This window comes from Cryptomeria japonica, chromosome 5, assembly GCF_030272615.1.
Source record: "Cryptomeria japonica chromosome 5, Sugi_1.0, whole genome shotgun sequence".
NCBI classification, from domain to species: domain Eukaryota; kingdom Viridiplantae; phylum Streptophyta; class Pinopsida; order Cupressales; family Cupressaceae; genus Cryptomeria; species Cryptomeria japonica.
In genome coordinates this window covers 93,577,655-93,598,225 of record NC_081409.1, presented here as the reverse complement: position 1 = coordinate 93,598,225, position 20,571 = coordinate 93,577,655, and the positions used below count along the sequence as shown (strand labels likewise).

General features: G+C 36.8%; 1 protein-coding gene across 1 annotated transcript in view; it reads left to right on the top strand.

Moving 5' to 3' along the window:
• LOC131051198 (5'-methylthioadenosine nucleosidase) overlaps positions 1–19,525 on the top strand; it is an 89,923-nt gene extending 70,398 nt beyond the window's left edge. Inside the window, exon 8 of the mRNA XM_057985594.1 lies at positions 18,896–19,525. Within this exon, the coding sequence (XP_057841577.1) occupies positions 18,896–19,093 (198 nt within the window). The 3' untranslated portion in view covers positions 19,094–19,525. The remainder of the gene's footprint in view (positions 1–18,895) is intronic.
• The last annotated feature ends 1,046 nt before the right edge of the window (positions 19,526–20,571 follow it).

Below are 20,571 nucleotides of genomic sequence, written 5' to 3'. Positions count from 1 at the left end.
TGTGGTAGATCTGGGCATATCCAGAAGTTCTGCAGAAAGAGGTTGGCTGATCAAAAGTCCAACCAGGGAGGGTCTCAGGAGCAGGTACATGCTCATTTTGTAGAGCATTCTGAAGAGGAGTCAACCTTCTATGCTTTTTGATTTTGTCATTGGTTAAGCTTTTTGATTTTTCGCCATAAAAATCATGGTAGGGATTTTGCTTGATTTTTTTCTCAAAAATCAGGGTTTTACCACGTGATTATCGTCTGGTATTTTACCACGTGATGTTGTTTGGTGTTTTCCCGCATGATGTCTGATGTTTTATCGCGTGATGTTTGGTGTCTTACCACATGGTGTTTTGGGTCTTGCCATGCAAAGTTTTAGGGTTTTGTTCGATTTTTTCCACAAAAAATCGTTTCAAGGGTTTTTACCATTTTTTTCCACAAAAATGATGATTTGTATCTTCAGTTTTGGAGGGTTTGTTGATTTTTCTTCAAAATCATGGTTTCAGGCTTTAGTTTGGTTACCCAATGTCAAGTTGGATGGATTCTGGTATTCTTGGTCAAGAACACTATTCAAATCCATGGAGGGTCTCCACTACAGCAAAGTGTTCTTTTCATTTCTGATCAAAAGACATGCAGTGTCTTTTGTAGGGTAGTTAGTAGATAGAATGACCATTAAGGGAGGGTATTAGGCTATTTAACTATATTTTAGTCACTTATATTTAATTCTTTGTTTAATGGTCATTTAGCTTTTAAGCTTTATTTAGCGTTTAGCTTTTTAGTAGTTCACTTTAAACGACTTGTTCTTAATTTAGAACGTCGTCCTTGTAATCTCTTTATATACGCTTGTATATTGTTGAATAGATTATTCGATTATTGAATCATTCATTCAATTTATTTTTCAGAGATAACATCCTCATCCTCATCAGGATTATCTCTGGTCAAATCATATACATTCTTTCCCAAACTAACCTCCAAAAGGACAGTAGGGGATCCCGACTGATCATCATCCTCATTAGGTGGAGCAGATGTCGCTGTGGCATGTAAATCCTGAATATTCTCTGGTAGTATCGCTGTGTTTGAACATTGCTCGGTCTCTTTGTTCTGTTCTGGCATTTCAACTTCCTTGATTGATGAGACACTGAGAGGTGGTGAAGGAATGATAGGCGAAGGAATGATAGTCTTTTGTTTCTTCTTCTTAACCTCCTCAATCTTCTTCCCTCTAGCCTTGACTTCTCCTAGTATGTTCTTCCTTCGTTTGGGAGCTTGACTCTCCTCATCCGCATGAATCCTGATATCATTGATCGTCCTCTGATCATCCTCGGAAGAGGATTCTTCCGGTTTCATCTTTTCATAAGTGAAGGCAACACCCATATCAACTAATCTGTTCATCTGAATATCCACCCATGCTCGGGAGAAAATCAAGACCTCTCTCATCAGTACATTCAAATCTATTTCTTCTGGTTCAGGCCAATTAGGCAATAGAATTGCCTTCATTTCATTCTCATATTGTGGCTGCGTATGATCCTTATCATCTAATACTTGACCAAGAATGAGGAAAAGTCCACACTTCCTCATGAAATCCACTGACATTCTGGACCACATTCTTCTCTTTACTGCTTGCTCATCCATCAGGTCGGCCCAATAATCTTCTACGTCTACCTTGTGTATGCTGCAAATCGATAGAATGCAAGTTCGTCACTTGCTGTGCTAGCTGCTAAGGCGGCAAACCTCCAATGTCTTCCCCATTGAAATAGGAAATGACATGCCCGTCCTGTACTTCTCCTTTTGGATAGAATCAAACTCCATAAGCTGTCTCACCACTTCCAACAAGATCACTCTGTTAGAAGGATACCTAGGAAGCCTTTAAGGTTTGGATTGGAATCCATGAATCCTTAGGTATGTGAAAGTGGGAAACTGTATATACCACGATCCATATTTCTCTATTAGCTCTGTTGCCCCCTTGGACAACCTCTCGTGGATTCCACTTTGCAACATTCGCGTTATGTACATTGTGAATGCATCATTTACTCTCTTATAATTTTCAATTCGATATATGTTCAGCTGTGGATAGCACTCATAACTCTTGAATTGTCCTTGTCCATTCCCGACTTCACCTCTGCATATCAATCCCTTGTAGGTAACAAATAGGGCAAGCAGGTACACCAAATAGGAAGTAATGGCGAATGACCTGGATCGCTCCACATTCCTCAGCTGAAAATCTAGATTGTCACTTATGATTCTAGACCAATTAATAAGTGTTCCTTTCAGACAATCCTGGATGAAGTAGAACATCCATCCAACGTATATTGCACCCTACGGCACCCCCATCACTTGGTTAAGCAGGAATACTAAATCACTATATTTATCTTTGAAGTTCGTGCACATGAGTGTCTTGGGAGCCTTGGAATGATGAGTCCTAGGCTCGATAATCCACTCCTTGTTCACTACGGTTTTTCACGCATCCATCTTCTTCTTATATCTCTCTTCATATTCATCCTTAGTTATATTTCATATCTGCTCCACGTGGAATTCCAAACACTTCAGCAATCGCATCCTCAACAAGGTAGGCAATGATGGCACCCTTAGGAGTCTTGATCATTCAGGAACGAGGATCATAGCATGGTGCACACTTCAGGATAAGCTCACTACACTGTATGGATTGCAGAAATCCAGCGGCCTGATAAATACCACTCTTCATAATGTTCACATAAGCTGGGGAAGGAATCTGGCTTCCAATTCTGAACATACGCTGTCGCATTTGGCTCATGTTCAAGAAATGCACATTCGTGTTTGTAATTTCCTTCCATCTGGATGACATTTTGGATTTTGGATAGAATCCCGTCTCAACAATCCTCTGTTGTTCTCTCCTTTCCTTGAGTCCGGACTTTGACATCGTACCTGTACGAAGCTAGACATTAGAACTTCGGAAAGTATTCCTGACAAAAATTCTGATTTCCTAATGATTTAGGCAAGTTTGGGTATGGAAATCAGGAAAATAATCCACATTCTCAATAGAATGCAAAATGTGACAAGGTTAGGGTAAAAAATCCTCATGAAATTCATTGAAATCAATAATTTTCAGACCAAAGTCTGAAGATTCCTTCTTATACTTAGAAACTTTATTGAAATCAGAGTGCAAAGGAGTATACCGGATCAAACAATGACTATGGAAAGGTGTGAAAGGTTATGTTTTCACACAAAACTATGTTTTAAGACACCTTTCGAGGTCAACAATGGCTTCCAGCAAGTCTGAAGACAACCTACAACTTCACAAATTAATCTCTAAAAACATGTTACAATCAGCCAAATATGCACAAACTTGATGAAAATCGATTTTTCAAGGCAAACATGAAAAAATCTGAGCATATATATAGGGCTGGAAATGCAAACTGTTTTCAGACTTACCAGCACCCTTAGGAATGATGATAAGCTCAGAAAATGGCCCCGGAATGAAGCAAAAATGCTTCTCAAATGAAATCCCCAAGTTAGGTAGGTGGCTGGAAATGAAATTTTTTTGAGGACAGCCCCCCTAAAATGAAGTTTAAGACCTGTAACAGCATGTAAATGGTTTGAAAATGCACACAAAACTCCACAAAATATTTCCAAATGCAAATCGTCCAAGTTGGAATTAGTTGGGCAATGAAAAATGAAGTCTGAAAATTAATTACCAGCCAACAATGGAGGTCACATAGGTTTGAAAAATGGTGCAAATCAGGTCTGAGAATAATTATCAGCAAGTTCCCAACAATGGCGCCACCTCCCAAGGAGATACAATTACCTAAATGGAGGTAAAGACCTCCCAAGACAAAAATCACTGAACTCCCAAAAATGGCGCCACCTTCCCAAAATCGCCAAAGTCTGAAAATGACGCTTCAACACACTCAAATGGCTGCCAAGAAAAATCGCCTTGGTTGGGAATGAGGAAAAAATGAATAACAAAACCAACTTTCAGCCCAATGTGTCAACTTGACACTTCACAAAAAACACCACCTGGAGGAAAATCGCCCGAGTCTGAAATACACCTGGCAAATATAATAATATAATAGTGCTGGCCTCCTCCTTTTAAACTTGATTTTGCCTTTTACTTTCACCACACAAGCAATGTGCGATAAAACACTTGTATTTATACTTTCCTGGCAAAAGTCGATTTGCTTCTAGAAGGTGAAAATTTAAAAATGTTCACTGCAAATCATTTATTAATTGTTTTTTATTTTTTAAATAATCATTGCACCTTGTAAAAACATTAAATTTGGTACCCATTCATTTAAAATATTTCAAAATTTGAATCAAAATGGCCACTTGGGGGAAAATTGATTTTAGTTGGGACAAAAATCCCAATAAAAATCATTAAAAAATTATTAAATACCCCTTCAAGGGAAAAATCGCACAATGTAGGGATAAAAATCTCATAAGAAATCTTCATCAACTTTGCACAATTGGGTCCAGGGGAAAATCGACCCCTATTGGGATAAAAATCCCATCTAAAAAATTCTTCACTTAGCACAAAAAATCATCCTAGGGGAAAATCGACCCTTGCCTGGACAGTCATCCAGACACAAAAATCATCAAAACATCTCCAGTGGAAATTCGCCTAGGGTTTGGAATGATTATCCGCATAAAAATCCATGAAATCTCGTCACTAAAGTCTTGGTGGAAAATCGATCCATGTCAGGAATCATCACTTTGGTCATCCGCAACTTCATCCACACTCCCTGGGAAAATTCGAAGGTAGTCAGGAAAATTCCAAACACTTAGTCAACTTATTAGTCATTTGGTGGAAAATCGCCCCTAGTATGGCTTTTGAATGGTGGAAAACAGGGCATGTTTGGATTTCAGGGGAAATCCATGTTCAGTTTGGATTTTGAGTGGGGGAAGATCATGGGTAGTTAGGAATATGAGATGAAAAGCACCTCTAGTGTGGAATTTTGACCTTTTAACCCTTAAAATATGGATTTTCATCCAGAATATGATGATTTTTCCACTCAAAATCACTAGGAAACTTCAAATCTGGATTTGGGCAAATTCACCAAAAAATTGAGTGAAACACAAGGAAACCTATCGGGATAAAGTGCAAAATCAACTTGAATAATTTCCTAGGAGCGAGTAAACAACTCCAAAAGGTCCTAAAACACCTTAGCACTCAAAAATCACCGACGTGGACGTTCAAAAACATGTTAATGCTCAAAAGGTCTACACTTCGACAAAACTAGGATCATTTAAAATCTCAACTTTATGTGCTTGATCCTTTAACTTAAAAAACCCTAAACGACAATCAAGGATGATAAAAAATCCGAGACTTGGGCATGAGAACTCAAAATTGCCCACTATGCTGCCAAAACCCTAAACTAAACAACACAGGAAGTAGGAAAAGAGGGGGTCCCTGTTTGCAATGGGGCGATGTGTGAAAAGGTCACAACAAGTCTCTACCTGAGATCTCGATGACAGAGATAGATGATATGGTGACCAGATTCATTGAATATGCTAGAAAGGAACGTGAGAAAGGGAACCAGATTCTAGAAGACAGTTTGTTATGATCCCACTTGGCATTTCATTTTCCTATTGGAGGATGCTTCCTCGGTTTTTGTGTTGACACATGCTTTTCACACATTAGGTGATTTTGTGATGATGTTTATCTAGATAGGGTTTCATTTGTATCAAACCCTAATTAGAGTTTAGGTGGCTAAATCTTGGCCCTTGATCTCCATTTGCTCTCGGCCCTTCGTTATATTTGGGAGTCCTATATAAACTCCACTCATTTCATTTGTAAAGGTCAATAGAATAATAATAGAGAATAGAAGAGAGAGTAATAATAGTGCTAAAATAGATAGTTTGATTAGAAGTCAAGAGAGATAAGAGAAGGACTTGAAGAATTGTTGTTTTTTGGCTATTAGATTAATAAAACATTGAAGTTATGGTGTTTCTATTCAATCTTTCAAGCCTATTGCATGGTTCTTTATCTTCTCAAGTCAATCTTTGATATTAGTTTAAGTATTTAGATTAAATGATGGAATGTTGCACTTGATGTATTGTGAAACTCATTATCCATACCACTAGCTTTTTGCTGATTGTAAATTAGCCTTGTGTGGTCAACTGGAACATTTGAAATTGCTTAAGTTCGATTGTTGCTCAACCATTGATATGCATTCAAGTAATGGTATCTACACTCAGTAATGATTTGAAAATCTCCAAACATCCTTAGAATATTGCACTAGTTTTAGTGGAGTTGTTCTTGTATGGCGAAACTAAGACTAGTAGAGTTTCACTTGTGTCATTCTTCATCCATCCATTCTTAGTATAATTTAGAACTTCTCTAAACCCTTATCTTTTTCCAGTTTTTGACAATCATTCAGTAGTATTAGGAAAGAGCCTCATTGCATATCATCTGCAAATTAGTTCATGAAATCTTTCGTAACCATAAATGCCCTTTGATGAAACAACAATTACAACGACCAATAGAGCTTATCCACGTGTAGTGATCCTACATTCATGAACCTTGGAGTCTTCTCAAGTGATCCTTAAGCTAATCTTCAGCATTTGAGAGATTTTGTTCAAGAGAGGATAAGATACCTTGGTATTTTATTTTGTGTTCGCATGTGCATGAAAAACACATCAACAGGGTGAATTTTCTATAATGATTTTGATAGATTCTATGAAGGTTGTGGAATTTTGAGACAAAAGGCAACTCTATATTCTCTACAGCAAAATGAAGCTATAGAATTAATGAACATGACACTAATGAAGAAGGCTAGGAGTATGCTTAGTGGTGCTGGTCTAGAACAAAGGTTTTGGGCTGAAGTTGTTGCCACTATTTTCTACTTAATAATAGGCCGCTTATCAACTCTTATTGATAAAATGCCAATTGAGGCATGGTCGAGTGATAAGGCTTCATTGAGACATATTAAAATTTTTGGTTTCAAGGCTTATGCCAAAGGAGAAGTGAACAAAGTTGGAGAACAATGTTGTGAAATGTATCTTTATGAGTGACAATCATGGTCTGAAAGGATACAAGCTTTGAGATCTTGTTGCACAATAGGTAATATATAGTAGAAGCGTTATTTTTAGAGAAACTAAGCTGCCTTCTATTACATTGCAGCGAGTACAAAGTGAACATAACGATGTGATTGAACTTTTTTTTATGGTTGAGAAGGTTAAAATCAAGGCCCCTAGATAGAAAAAAAATGAGGAGAACCTATTTAGCTTTGAATCTTCAGAAGAGGAGGAAGAACTTCAACTCAACATGTTTGAACGTCTACAAGGCATAGACAATCACTTGAAAGTATTAACCCGATAATTGGAGATGCATTTTTGCTTTTAATACTAACATGGATGAGCCCAAATTTGTAGAAGAGGCATCAGGTATGAATGTTGCAAAATCTTGGAAGATTGATATGGATGAAGAAATAATAGCTTTGAAAAAGACTGATACATGGGATCTAGTACCATTACGTAAGGATGAAAAGTAAAACATGTTGGTTGCAAATGGGTGTTCAAGCAAAAGACTGGTTCAAATGGAGGCATTGAGTAGTACAAAGCATATTTGATTGCAAAAGATTACTCTTAGGTTGAGGGTGTTGATTACAGTGAGAATTTTCTTTTGTTGCAAAAATGACATTCCTTAGATTTTTGCTTTCTATTGTTGCTGCTTTTGATTTAGAGATTGAGCAAATAGATGTGAAGAATTCCTTCATGTTGATTTGGAGGAGGATATTTATATGATACCACCAAAACAATAGTGGTGAAAGGTAAAGGTGATTTGGTTTGTAAATTGAAAATGAAAAAAATCTTTGTATGGCCTCAAATAGTCCTAGGATGTGATATTGGAAATTTGATATGTATTTGTTGAGTTTGGGATTTGAGCATTCTAAATCATATCATTGTGTTTATTATGAAACTAATGGTGATCGTTTCCTATTTATTGCATTGTATGTTGATGATATGTTATTTATTGGTAAAAACAGGCATGATTTCAGAACTAAAGTCTCAACTTGCAACTGAATTTGAAATGAAAGATCTTGGTGCAACTAAGCACATTCTTGGGATGGAAATGAGAAGAGATAGGGTGAATAAAAAGCTATGGCTTGGCTAGAGTAAGTATGTGAATTCAATATTACAGAGATTTAACTTGCAGGCTAAGTTGTTGAATCGGGTATGGGTATGTGGATATGATATGTTGGTATGACAATTCTTTTTGAAGGGGCTGGGTATGTTTTTGGTACGTTTGTACAAAAAACATATTAAAGTTTATATATATGTGTGTGTGAAAAATGAATGTGTATTATATAATATAAATATATATAAAATAAATATTCATTTTCCATAAATATTATATAAACATTTATTTATTAATTTAATAAATATAAACATATATTATTTAAAAAATTGACATTTGCTTATTTAAATAGATTAAAAATTGAAATCGAAAAATACAAATAAATAATAAATAGTAAATCAAGCAAAATGAAAAACAAAAGAGAGCGGAAAAAACGAAAAAGAATTTAAGAGTGATTAGGGTTTTTGTTTTGTGAAGAAGCAGTTGTGACCGAATCAGCGAATGAAACCCATGGAAGAAATGAAATCTAAAACGTTGTCTTCATTTGCTGTTTTTTATCTTCTTTTATGCATGAAACACCTTTTCACAATCCTGCACACAATCACATCCTCTCTGTTCGCTTGCCATTGCCTAATCAATTTCGCTAGAAAACGATTAATGTTTCACTTTAATGGTTCCTTCCATAGCTACAACTTAAACTTGTGTGGTGTATTCCCCGTTCGAGCAGTTGCAATGAAAAAAAACGATTAGGTCAAAAAGGTCGAACAAAAACTCTTGAAAATTTTATCCATTGTTTGAAACGCTCTGGATTAGCTCTTGAATCGTTACGTTGTCATTAGAGTCGGTCGGAATTACCACATTAAAGTTGGGAACATTTCAGGTGGGAAAAATTTGAATCTAGTCGAATCCATAGGCAATTCGAACCATGATTTGATTCTAGGATGTTTCATACCCGGAATCGGTCTATATATGTGCTGATTCAACAACCTAACTTCATGAAATTAGACCATTGTGTGTTCCTTTTACATTTGGAATGAATTTATTTGCTATAGATTGTCCTACATCTCCATTGGAGATGGAAGACATGAGCAAAGTGAATCATCAAAGTGTAGTTGGAAGTTTGATGCATGCTATGGTTTGCATGAGACTAGACATTGCCCAAGTAGTGGGAGTTATTTCCAGATATATGTCTAATCTTGGTAGAGTTCATTGGATGCAGTTTAAAGAGTCATCAAATATTTGCAGAGCATCTTAGAGTATTCCTTGTGTTATCATTTTAATTTTATAGGAGATGATCTTTCACTTGATATTTGTGGTTATGTGGATTCCAACTAGGTAGGCGATACCAATAGAAGACATTCCAATAGTGCTTACATGTTTACTGGTGGTGTAATAAATTGGATGAGTAAGAGACATGCTACGGTTGCTTTGTCCACTACTAAAGTTGACTATATAGCAACTACTCATGCTTGTACAAAAGTCATTTGGCTCAAGAGATTGTGTTAAAATATTGGAATAAGACGAGGTATCATCAAAATGCAATCTTCCTAGCTAAGAACTGTTGGTGTCTGTTTTATCATCTACCAAACATTAGAATAAAGTACCTAAAGATAATTTACCCTCTCTTGAAAAATCACCGCTTATGCTAAGATTGCTAGAAGATCATATGGCGATTCCAAGGTTTCTTTTGTCAGGTCTTGACGTGTGGATAAGCTCAATGGGTGTTGTGATTTGTTGGTAATACACAAAGGGACTTACGCTTAAATGAGTTGTCAACAACTTTGGCACTTAGATGGGTTTGTCAATTAAAGCTCTCTCTCTTTCTTTCTTTTTGGGATTTTCAGGGGTTAAGACTTTCAAAAAAAAGGACAAAAGGATAAGGGTTTAGAAGTCTACTCTACTCCTATGAATTCTAGAGACGGTATTGATTCGGTGAACTCAATAAACCACACTTTGTTCTGCCTCACTTAAGACAACTTACACAAAGTGGATGCAATCTTCAAGGGATGTGCTTATGATCGGAAGTTTAAGCATACACAAAATGGAATGCTCAGACTAACTTTTTGCACAGTGAATGAAAATCATCCATTCACCAAAAGTAAAGTAGAGATACACCATAAACCAATACTTATCAGATCTTTCATTCATCTAACAACGTAAAATAAATTCTAACTAATGTGTTGAAGAAATTGAAAACCTTCCTTAATCACTCAAACAATAGGGATTACAATGCCTTAAGAGAAAGCACACATGTAATATATTATCTGAAAAATGATCTTCATGCAACAATATTTCAAAAAACCTCACTCTCCAAATGAGAGGAGACAACCTTATATAGTAGTCTAGAAATTATGAACGACTGAGATCAAACAATGATCAAGGGTTCAGATTAAAAGTTCAAAACCCTAATTAGGGTTTCCCCAAACTCTAATAGTCAAAATGAATAGGAAGGAGACAAGTGGCGCAACTGCTATTCTCATTGAGGTGGGTGTCTAGTTTCTTTTTCTGTAGATTTGATGTATCTGGACACAAGAAATCGCATCTCCTCCATGGTGACACTTGGCAAGTTGCTAATTTGGAAGTCGACCATGTCCACATCATCAGTATAGGTGGCGAGTGTGCATTCCCAGTCAACTGCTTGTGCAAGGAAATTCTCATCAATGAGGAGAAAACTCGAAACTCTAGAGAAATCTCCTTTGAGAATTGTTCCTGAAACCTTAAAAAAGTTTGAATGGACTCTAGCTCTCAAATTTTTGGCACGCAAATGTTTTTCTCGCACCACCTCTCACTTCCAGATTTCTGCTGCCACATGAAACACCTTATCTTGAATATCCTTAACAATTTTCTCCACTTCCAAACACTTGGCTTCAGATTTCTTCAAGGTTTCAACCCTGGTTATCAAAGTAAAATACCAAGTGTTGAAGTCATATCTATTTCCTACTTGAATGACTCCTCCATCCACTAACTCCTGTTGAGAAAGCCCCCGAATGATCTTCAATTGTGGGAGAATCCTATTCTGAATTTCTTTGACTTCTTCCCAATTCTCAAACAAATCCTGAATTCTGACCAACAAAGACGAGGTAGACTCATATGCTGATACCAGATTTTCAACAAGTGTATTTGCACATTCTAAGGCCTCAGAAATCCATTCCTTGGCTTCTCTAAAGGTAGCCTTCATATCATCATAGTCCCTCATGAATTCTTGTGGAAGAGGTGCAGGAGGAGCAATTGGTATTTCCTAATTGAGTGGCTTCGTCAAGTGCATCACATACTTCTTCCAATCTTTTCCTTTTCTCTACTTCTTTGTTTAGTCTTTCCTTCAATGTATTGCAAGTAACATCAAACTCCTAAACTCCCTGGAGTTTGGTACTCTTTCCAAGGTTAATAGTGGTGATCTCATAATCTTCTGGAGCAATATTATCCTGAGTTTTACCTTCTTTGGGTACAACTATTTGTACTGATATGAATCATGCACTATCTCTTTGAATTAAAGAGAACTTCTTAGCTGGTTTGGGCGGTCTTTTCTCAATTGGTTTATTCACCATAGCCAGGAATGCTGTTGTGTTCTCTTTTGAATGAGCTTCCTCAAGAGCCTTAGCCTTTATTGTTTCTCTCAACCAATTTGGAATGGTTGATTGCTCCATGCCACTCTTATCAAATTTATCTTTAGTTTCCTTGGGCGTAGTGACAATGCCATCAAGGAATTCTCTCGAAGGCTCAGGTTCTTCAACTTCTATAGCCTTGGCAGGATTTGGCTCTTGAGTTGGTTCTTCCATTATCTCTTCAACTGAAGGAGAAGGAACTCTTGCTTCATTATCTCCCATATTAGTATTCATCTCCTGTTCATTAATTGTAGTACTGACTGGACCAACGGATGCAACACTTAAGGTCGAATGACCTTCATTTGATTTATACCCTCTACTTGCATCTCCAATTATTTTCTTTCCTTTACCCCTCATAGAATTTTCAGTGGGTTCTTTCCTTTTCCTGGACCCAACACTTGACGAAACACCATGGTTTGAAGACATTGATTCATTGGTTCCCATGAGATCATATGTGTGAGATTGACACCTTTTGATCTAAGACCTTTTGTCTTCGTTGCCCACCATTTTGAATACTCAATCACTGGTCTCATGAGGTCGCTCAAATCAAACCTCTCAGAATTTGACCAATCAACCAAGGTAAGGGGCTCATTTCTCAATTTATCAAAGTGAGGCTGCTCAAACTTAGGATCATCCTCAAGCTGATCTGCTACTTGAAATACTTTTGATACTCTAATCAAATTCAGGAGAAGTCTAGACCACAATCTCCTTCTGATTTCAAAGCTATCATCTGCATTAGCCCAATAGTCTTCAAGATCAGGTCTATGCTCGAACATCTCTCCATCAACTTTTTTCATCCGGTCAAAAGGGTCAAAATGCCTTCTAGCCTTATACTGAAAGAATGGGTACCAAGAAAGCTCCTTTTCAACACTAGTGGCAGCTTGCGCTGATGAACATGTCTCCAATCCATTTCCAACATGAAGGGGAAAAGACGCTCCTGTCTTTTGCTTCCCTCTTTGAACAATCATAAAACTTTCAAGTTGCCTGATAACTTCAAGCAACACTACTCTGTTGGTGGGATACATGGGTAACTTGTAAGGAGGTCCAGAGAATTCTTGAATTCTTAGATAAGTAAATCTAGGGTATTGGATGTACCAATACCCAAATCTGCTGACCAAATCTTTAGACTCTTGAGAGAGCCTTTGATGAAGACCACCTTGGAGCATCCTGGTAATGTGTGTCATGAATGCATCGTTGACTCTCTTAAAGTGAAGTTTTTCCTCCAAGTGCAGCTGTGGGTAGCAATCATAAACAACAAACTGATTCTCCTTATTCCCCACTTCTCCTCTACAGGTGAGTCCTCTATATCTGTAAGTTCAAGCAAGAGAGTATACCAAATAAGAACTCATATAAAATGTCCCGTTCTCTTCCAAGTTCTTCAGCTGGTCATCAAGATTATTACTTATAATCTTTGCCCAATCAATCATCTTCACTCCAATAATTATTTCTTTGATGAAGTAGTACATCCAAGGCTCAAATGGCACGCCTTGTGGACTACCCATAACTCTGTTCAACAAAACTATCATGTCTCCAATATCCTCCTTGAAGTAGGCTCTCACAAGATCCTTGAGTAACCTAGAAGCGCCCTTCCTTGGCTTATCCAACCATGAATGGTTGATATTGGCCTCGTATTCCTCAACATTATCTTGATATAGCTGTGTTGCTTCCTCCTTGGTCATGTAAACTGGGTTATGGTATTTAGGGGTGAGAAAAGCTTCCCTGATAGCAACCTCACTAATGTTTGCCAAGACTCTCCCGTCAGGTGCTATGATCTCTCGGTTTATAGGATTGTAGTGTTTAGAGCATTCCACCACCAACTCAGTACACTGCATCGCTGGAAGGAAACAAACATCTTGTACAATTCCATTTCTCATCATCTTTCTAGTAGTTGCTGTAGGCATCAGGTTGTCTAGGCCATACATTCGCTTATTGAATTCTCTCAAGTTGATATGTCCCAAGTTAGTGTCTCCGACCAGCTTCCACTTGGACTTCATCTTAGATTTTGGAGGAGAATCTTTATCCACCTGAAACTTCATCCTGGCTGAGATGTTCCAAAATCTGCAAAACAATCAAACCAACTTAAGTTAAAATCTATACTTTTAAGTGTAGTTTGTGAGTTTGATGGCTAAGTAATCTGTGGTTTTCACTTTCTTTTCAACACTTGGCCACAAAAACTTGATTATTCTGAGAATCTTAAGAAAATTCCTTGAAAATCATCAAACTTAAGGAGTTAACAGTTTGATTTTAACTTCAAAATCAGAATTTGGGAAAAAAAATTAAGTTCATTCAAACTCCTTGAAAGACAGAAAGTAAGAAAGAGAAGAAAGGAAATCTGCTATATTTGTTCTTTCTCTTTAAAACGCTGAAGAAAGATTGGGTTCAAAACCCAATACTCTGCCTATGAAATCAACTTTCACCTTCGAAGAATGAGAAAATCAGAAGTTAATCACAGAAAATTAATGGGTTTATCCTTCAAACAGTCAAAGCTCTTCAAAAATCTGAGTTGAAACTTGTTGAAAAATGGTTGATAACTCAGAAAAATATTTGAAATCTCCTTCAAAACACTTCCAACCTGCAAAAATTCTCTCAAAATTCACTCTCAACCTGCAGAAAATGTTTCAAACTCATTCTCAACCTGCTCTAGAAATTTCGAACTTCATATGTAAGAATGAAAGAGTGAATGATGTATTTGTATGAGAGTTCGAATTTGTAATTAGAAACACAGAGAATCTTTAAAATTTGTTTCTAATCTGTCATTGATACATCGAACATGGACATTTAGTCCTTAATCTTTCAAAGGAAGTTTCTAAATTTGAACTCAATGAACTGTCATTCCTTTGGCAAGTTCAAACTCTTCATCTCGTCTTTCAAATGCAAGTTTCTAATTCGATTTTCAGTTTATAATTCGAACTAAATCTGCAATGTTCTCTTTCAAAGAAACTTCTATTTTGGTCTCAGTTCGAACTTCATGAGAAGATTATGCTAACATCACTCAAAAATATTCCTCTGTTTTCAAACTTAGCATGTATCTCTCTTGAGGGCGGACTTTCTTTGACTTTTTCCTCTTCAATCAAAAGTAGGGCGGACTTGGAGAGAGTTAGGAACTTAAAATCCTTTTCATAGGGCGGACTTCATCATCATTGTGCACCATGTGTCATGCTAGGGCGGACTTCTTTAACATTAGGCACCATGTGCTCATGACCTTAGGCGAACTTCATTTACTTCAGGAACTTAACTCAAGGCGGACTTTGATTGATTCAGGAACCTTTCCCAAGCTAGGGCGAGGTTTGTCATCTTTGCTCCCTTCATGACTCATCAAACACTTCTCCATAGGGCGGACTTGGCTAATTCCATGCACCATCTCCAAGGCGGACTTCAACATGGACAGGGACCATGGAGGGCGGACTTGGTAAACTTCATGCTCTTCAAACACTTGCTAATTCCTCCTTAGGCGGACTTCTTTAACTTGATGCATCTCATACAAAGGCGGACTTGAGGGGAGTTAAGAACCTTTCGCTAGCATGGCGGACTTCATCACTTCCTTGCACCTTCTTGTTCATGATAGGGCGGGGTTTGAGACATTGTGGAACCATAGTGGGCGGACTTCATGATCTTCATGACCCACTTCCACCACTTCCAAGGCAGACTTCTTTGACTTTGTGCACAACTCATGGCGGACTTGATGAATTTCAAGAACGACAAGATCAAACTTTAAAAACTTCATAACTTGTGCAATTCTTGCCGGATCATCTTGAAATTTGAAAACTATACTTTATTCATCTATCGAATTCCTCAGGGTCCCTAAAATTTAGGAAATTGGCTTTTTTGATCGAAACTTGAATTTTGGAGGATTTTGACGATTGTTTTCAGTGCATCTCGGTGTCGGTAGTGCAAACCCTAGATCCCCTTTCCCAAAATAGATAAAGCAAGCATCCCTAAAAAATAGGAAAAACTTTCTAAAAATAGCCATTTCGGGGATCGTGCTTAAAGTGCCAAAAACGAAACTTCCTAAAAAATTGGAAAAACCAAAAAACCAAAACTTTCCAAAAATAAAAAGTTGTCCAAATCCACTCAAATCAATTGCAATCTTCGTCCTTTGGCCTTTCTAGGCACTTTGACGGTGTCTAGACTCTGTTCTAACCATGGCTTGCATAAACTGACTCACGACTTCCAAAACTTAGACTATTCAAAATTGACAATCTTGGCAATACTGATGCAGGAAGGTCACAAGGCTCTAACAAAAACCCTAGAAAGCTGGAAAAAGGGAGGGTCCCCATTTTCAATGGGGTGATGTGTGAAAAGGTCACAACAAGAACTTGATATTTAATGCTAGGACCAAACACATTGATGTACAATAACATTTTGCCAGAGATGGTTGATGATTGCAAGATGAAGCTAGTTAAGATAGAGACCTTGATGAATGTTGTAGATTCTTTAATTAAGCTTGTGAACACATAGAAGTTTAGATGGTGTTCAGAGTCTATGGGCCTCTTGGGAGGTCTAGGGGCAGTTCGCTTGATGGGGGTTCAAGGATATCATCTCAATAGGGGTTTAGAGGTAGCACGCCCGAAAGGCACTTATGTATATCTTATCATTGTAAACTTGGATTGTTTATCATTGTTTCACAGATCTAATAGTAGAGATTATTTTGGTTTTATTTGCCCTTGAAGGTAACCCTATTGTATGAGGCCATTGTATTATGATTGGGTATTGTGATGTATGATGAGAGTCTGATAGCTATTGAGTTGCCTTCAAATCTTTGGTTGGTGATACTCTTGTGAGAAGCTTCCTTTGCAAGTATATTTTTTTCTTGTTGATTTGAGAATAATATATTGGGTGGCTTTTGGAGTGTGGGGTTTTTCTCTTGAAAGGGTTTTCCTATGTAAATCACTGTGTTGTTGTATGCATGATATTTATATTTATTTACACTTAATTTCTGAACTGTTGTAAATATTCAAAAAGTTGTTGCATTATCCTCTCAAGATTAGTAGGAATTTGTTTTGTTACCTTAGCTTCCCTACACTTTCAACTGCCATGACATCCATTCATCTTCTACCCTTGTATATTACTTTAATTTTGTAGTTACAGTTCTATAATGGTGTCCCATTGCTCTTGTACTCTTTTTGTTTGACCACCCTGATTTGGTATTTGTGCTTTTATCATTCCTTGATTTGCATCAGTCCATACCATATCTGATTTCATTTGGGTTTGTTGTTTCCTAGGCTCACATGGGCCTCAGATCAGCAACATTTATGACTGCAATCACTATAATACTATATTTCACACTCCTTCCAAGCCCATGGCCTCAAATTTTTCCTTTCGAATGTGTAAAAATGAATGGTTCATAGGAATATATTCCTCTGCATAAGATGCATTTATTATGGTAAACCAAGTTGAATGGATTATAACTTACCTAATCATTCGTGAAATAAAATTTTCTGAATGAAGAAAACACCATGAATGGTTTTTGACCTTGCTAATTGAGTTAGAAGGAAACAAAGTAATTAAGCAACGTATACACTTAATCCTACTTGCATTCATTATTTTTCTTGTGGTTCTCCTGAATGCCTCTTCACGGCTATCCACTCCACTATGGAATAGCTACTCTTATATAATTGTTCAGAGGTGGCAGATCAAGATCAGAAGGTTCTGGGGATGCCAATATGAATAGAAAACAGGGGCATTTGTCTTTGACCAATCTGTAGTAGGCCCCCCAATTTTTCTTTTAATAGATTTCTGGAGCTATTGCGGCTGTTCTAAGGAGCTTTTGGTTAGGGGAAGAGGCGTGGTGTTGGGGGATGCAGCGTAACCAAATGAAGCTGAAGCTTAGCTCAGCTTGACCCAGTGGAATGGACTGACTGATTCAGGCTTCTGATAGAAGTTTTCATACAAAGTCTGATGGATTTTAATGACAGAAACATTACAGGTGAGATGGTTCATGTTCTGCATTTATTACCTTCACGTGACAAGGTTATAAACATTAAGCTTAGCTGCCTGCCACTCTTTATCCTCTATCTTCTTTCCTTATTGTTTTTGATGTGGCAGACAACATCAATGCCTACAGGTGACATGGTCTATAGTTCTGTTGATTTGTCTTCATTTGACAGTGTTTAAGCATTAAGTTTAGTTGCCTGTTCCTTTTATCACCTATCATCTTTCCTTATCATTTGTGATGTGGCAGACAATGTCAATACCTAAGTGATGGGTCTAGATGAGGAAGACATGGTTTGTGTAGAGTGTCTGGAACCTATAGTGCTTTCAGGTCTTTGAATTCTCTAACTTTGTGTTTTTCCTGATTTTGGAATCCCTCCCTTCAGTTTTTATCCATCTCATCTCAGGATTCCCACAGCTAATGGATCTTTGTCAATGGATTCTGTCTTTTCACAGAGTTACCAAAGTTTAGGATTAGAATGAATAGTCAGTGACAATGCAAATACCTGTGTGGAATCTATGCTTTACTTTATCTTACTCATCCTTTCCTTCAATTGTGATTGAGCATGATGAATCAGCTGGATTTTCCAAAATTTATCTATGCATATGGTAGCACAAGTACTATTTGTTGCTATCCTTCTTTTGTGTTGTTTTTAGGAATCATGATGATTGTTAGTGACCTCCAAATCAAGAAAGACTCGTGCCTTTACTTCCTTCCAAATCTCTTGTGATGCAGTTACTCTCAGCTTCCTTTATGTTATCACCAAATATCAACTGCTGTGTGAGATTGCCTGATAGATATGCCACCTTAGAAAACATGGTGGAAAACAACGATTGAAGTTGCTACTGATACCGAATTTTTTTTTATAGCAGTCACCATAACTCACAGCCTTGAAAATTTCTTTTTTGGCTGAATCTATGATAAGTTTGGGATACCCTTGCACTTTAAGATTTTCTAGATTACTTCTCTGTGCAATTTGAAAGACTATAAGAAGGGTTCTGATTCAGCAACTTATGACACTATTAGCACCTATGCATTTGTTCTTTTATCTAGATGTGTCATAAATTTTTGTGGAACTTTATGCTGTATTACACGAGACACAAGAACACTGGCACATTTGTTACAATTTGATGGCATATTTAGCACTTCAATATACATTAAATGTATGGTTGAGTTGAAATACGTTACCAACAGATGGCTTTCTATTTGGTTAAGTTTGGCATATCAAATTTTTCCCATAGTAGCTTCTTTTTTCAAGCATCGTTGGAATTCATTTGATCACTTTTCTAATGTCATCCAATCAAATGCATGCAATGCTGTGAACCAGGGTGCTGCCATTGCATATGTCACAGATCTTTTTTCTGTTCCCACTATATTTGTCAAAGCTATAACAGATGTTGTTGATGGAGAAAAGCCAACTGCAGAAGAGTTTCTGGAGAATCTATCTACTGTAGCGTTAGCAATGGAGGTAGCAGTCACTCAGGTTGTAGACTTTATAAATGGCAAGAGGCTTTCAGATCTGTAAGCAGTCTTCAAGATCTTTATATATTAAAATAATGGCGTTATGGTTATTAGTCACTTAAATTTCTATCCATAATTTTCTTGCCAAGAAAGTGTATATTAATATAGTTTGCATAATGGGTCTATATTTAGCAATTTATCCAAGATTTGCACTGGTAGTTTTCTCCTAAAGTGGATGCCTACTAGAACAAAAGAATGCATATATGAGACTAGTTGCTTTAGCAATGCTGGATTTATTCAAGTCCATGTGAGGATGGGTCATAGATCTTATGCATTTACATTGTTTTCATGCATATTTTATGCGAATGCATTGGATATTCTTTGTATACAAAGGTAGAAGAAGAAATCTGTAATTTCTATGTATATTTTAGTATAGTTTACCTTTCTACTTATTAAAAGAAAGGCGCCAATACAATTAATTTTGGGATTCTGTTTATTATTGAGTTCCTCTTTAATGTCTGCAAGAAAAGTTATTATGATGCTCCCTTTTATATGAAATATGGTCATCAGTGGGTCTTTTGTGTTACTTAACATTCAATATTAATGGGATATAACTTTAGAGAATTCCACAGAAATTTTGTTGGTATACTTTCTTGTTGAGATATAACTATATCTGTTTTGATCTTCTTGATGCAAAATCTCCTCCCACTTTTCTTTCTGCATCGGGCATCAAAATGGGATATAACTTTAGAGAATTCCACAGAAATTTTGTTGGTATACTTTCTTGATGAGATATAACTATATCTGTTTTGATCTTCTTGATGAAAAATCTCCTCCCACTTTTCTTTCTGCATATGGCATCAAAATATTATAGTGAATTTTCCTTAGTATTTGTTGATAGCAAAACATATGTGCTTGTATTTTGGTTCAAATGTAGAAGAGATTCCGATCAATCTTTCAAGTAAACCGTATACACCTAAATCAAATATGTTGCTTTTATTTATAATTGGCACAAGTATATGCAGGTAAGTAGGCTACATTTTTCTTTTCATAAATTTGTTGCTAGAACAGGTATATCAATTATAACAGTCACAACACACAAAACATTCCTCATGGAGTTGTATGCCATATCATCATCATAGCAATCACTTCACCTTATCATCATGGTGATCATTTCACATAATTACTAGGCCACGTTCAACTAAAGCCAATTTGTGTATTGCATTTGTTTGAGTTACGTAATTTGGTCCATGGTTGTTAAATCATGGGTCACATTACTTTTAACTCAATCTCAAAGATCTAGTGAATTTGCATTTATTTATCATGAATCAATGGGTGAAGTCATGGTGCAATGGGTTCTCTTTTGTTAGGCTGTTACAAGACTAGGACGTTGAATTTTAGATGGCAACTCAGGAAATGTAACTCAGACAGTATATGTTTTGCTGCAAAGGAAGAATGGATTAGATTATAGAAAACAAGTCATAAAGAATTTAGGACTTAAAAGAGTTATATACATTTGTTTAAATAGCCTCGTTGAATTGA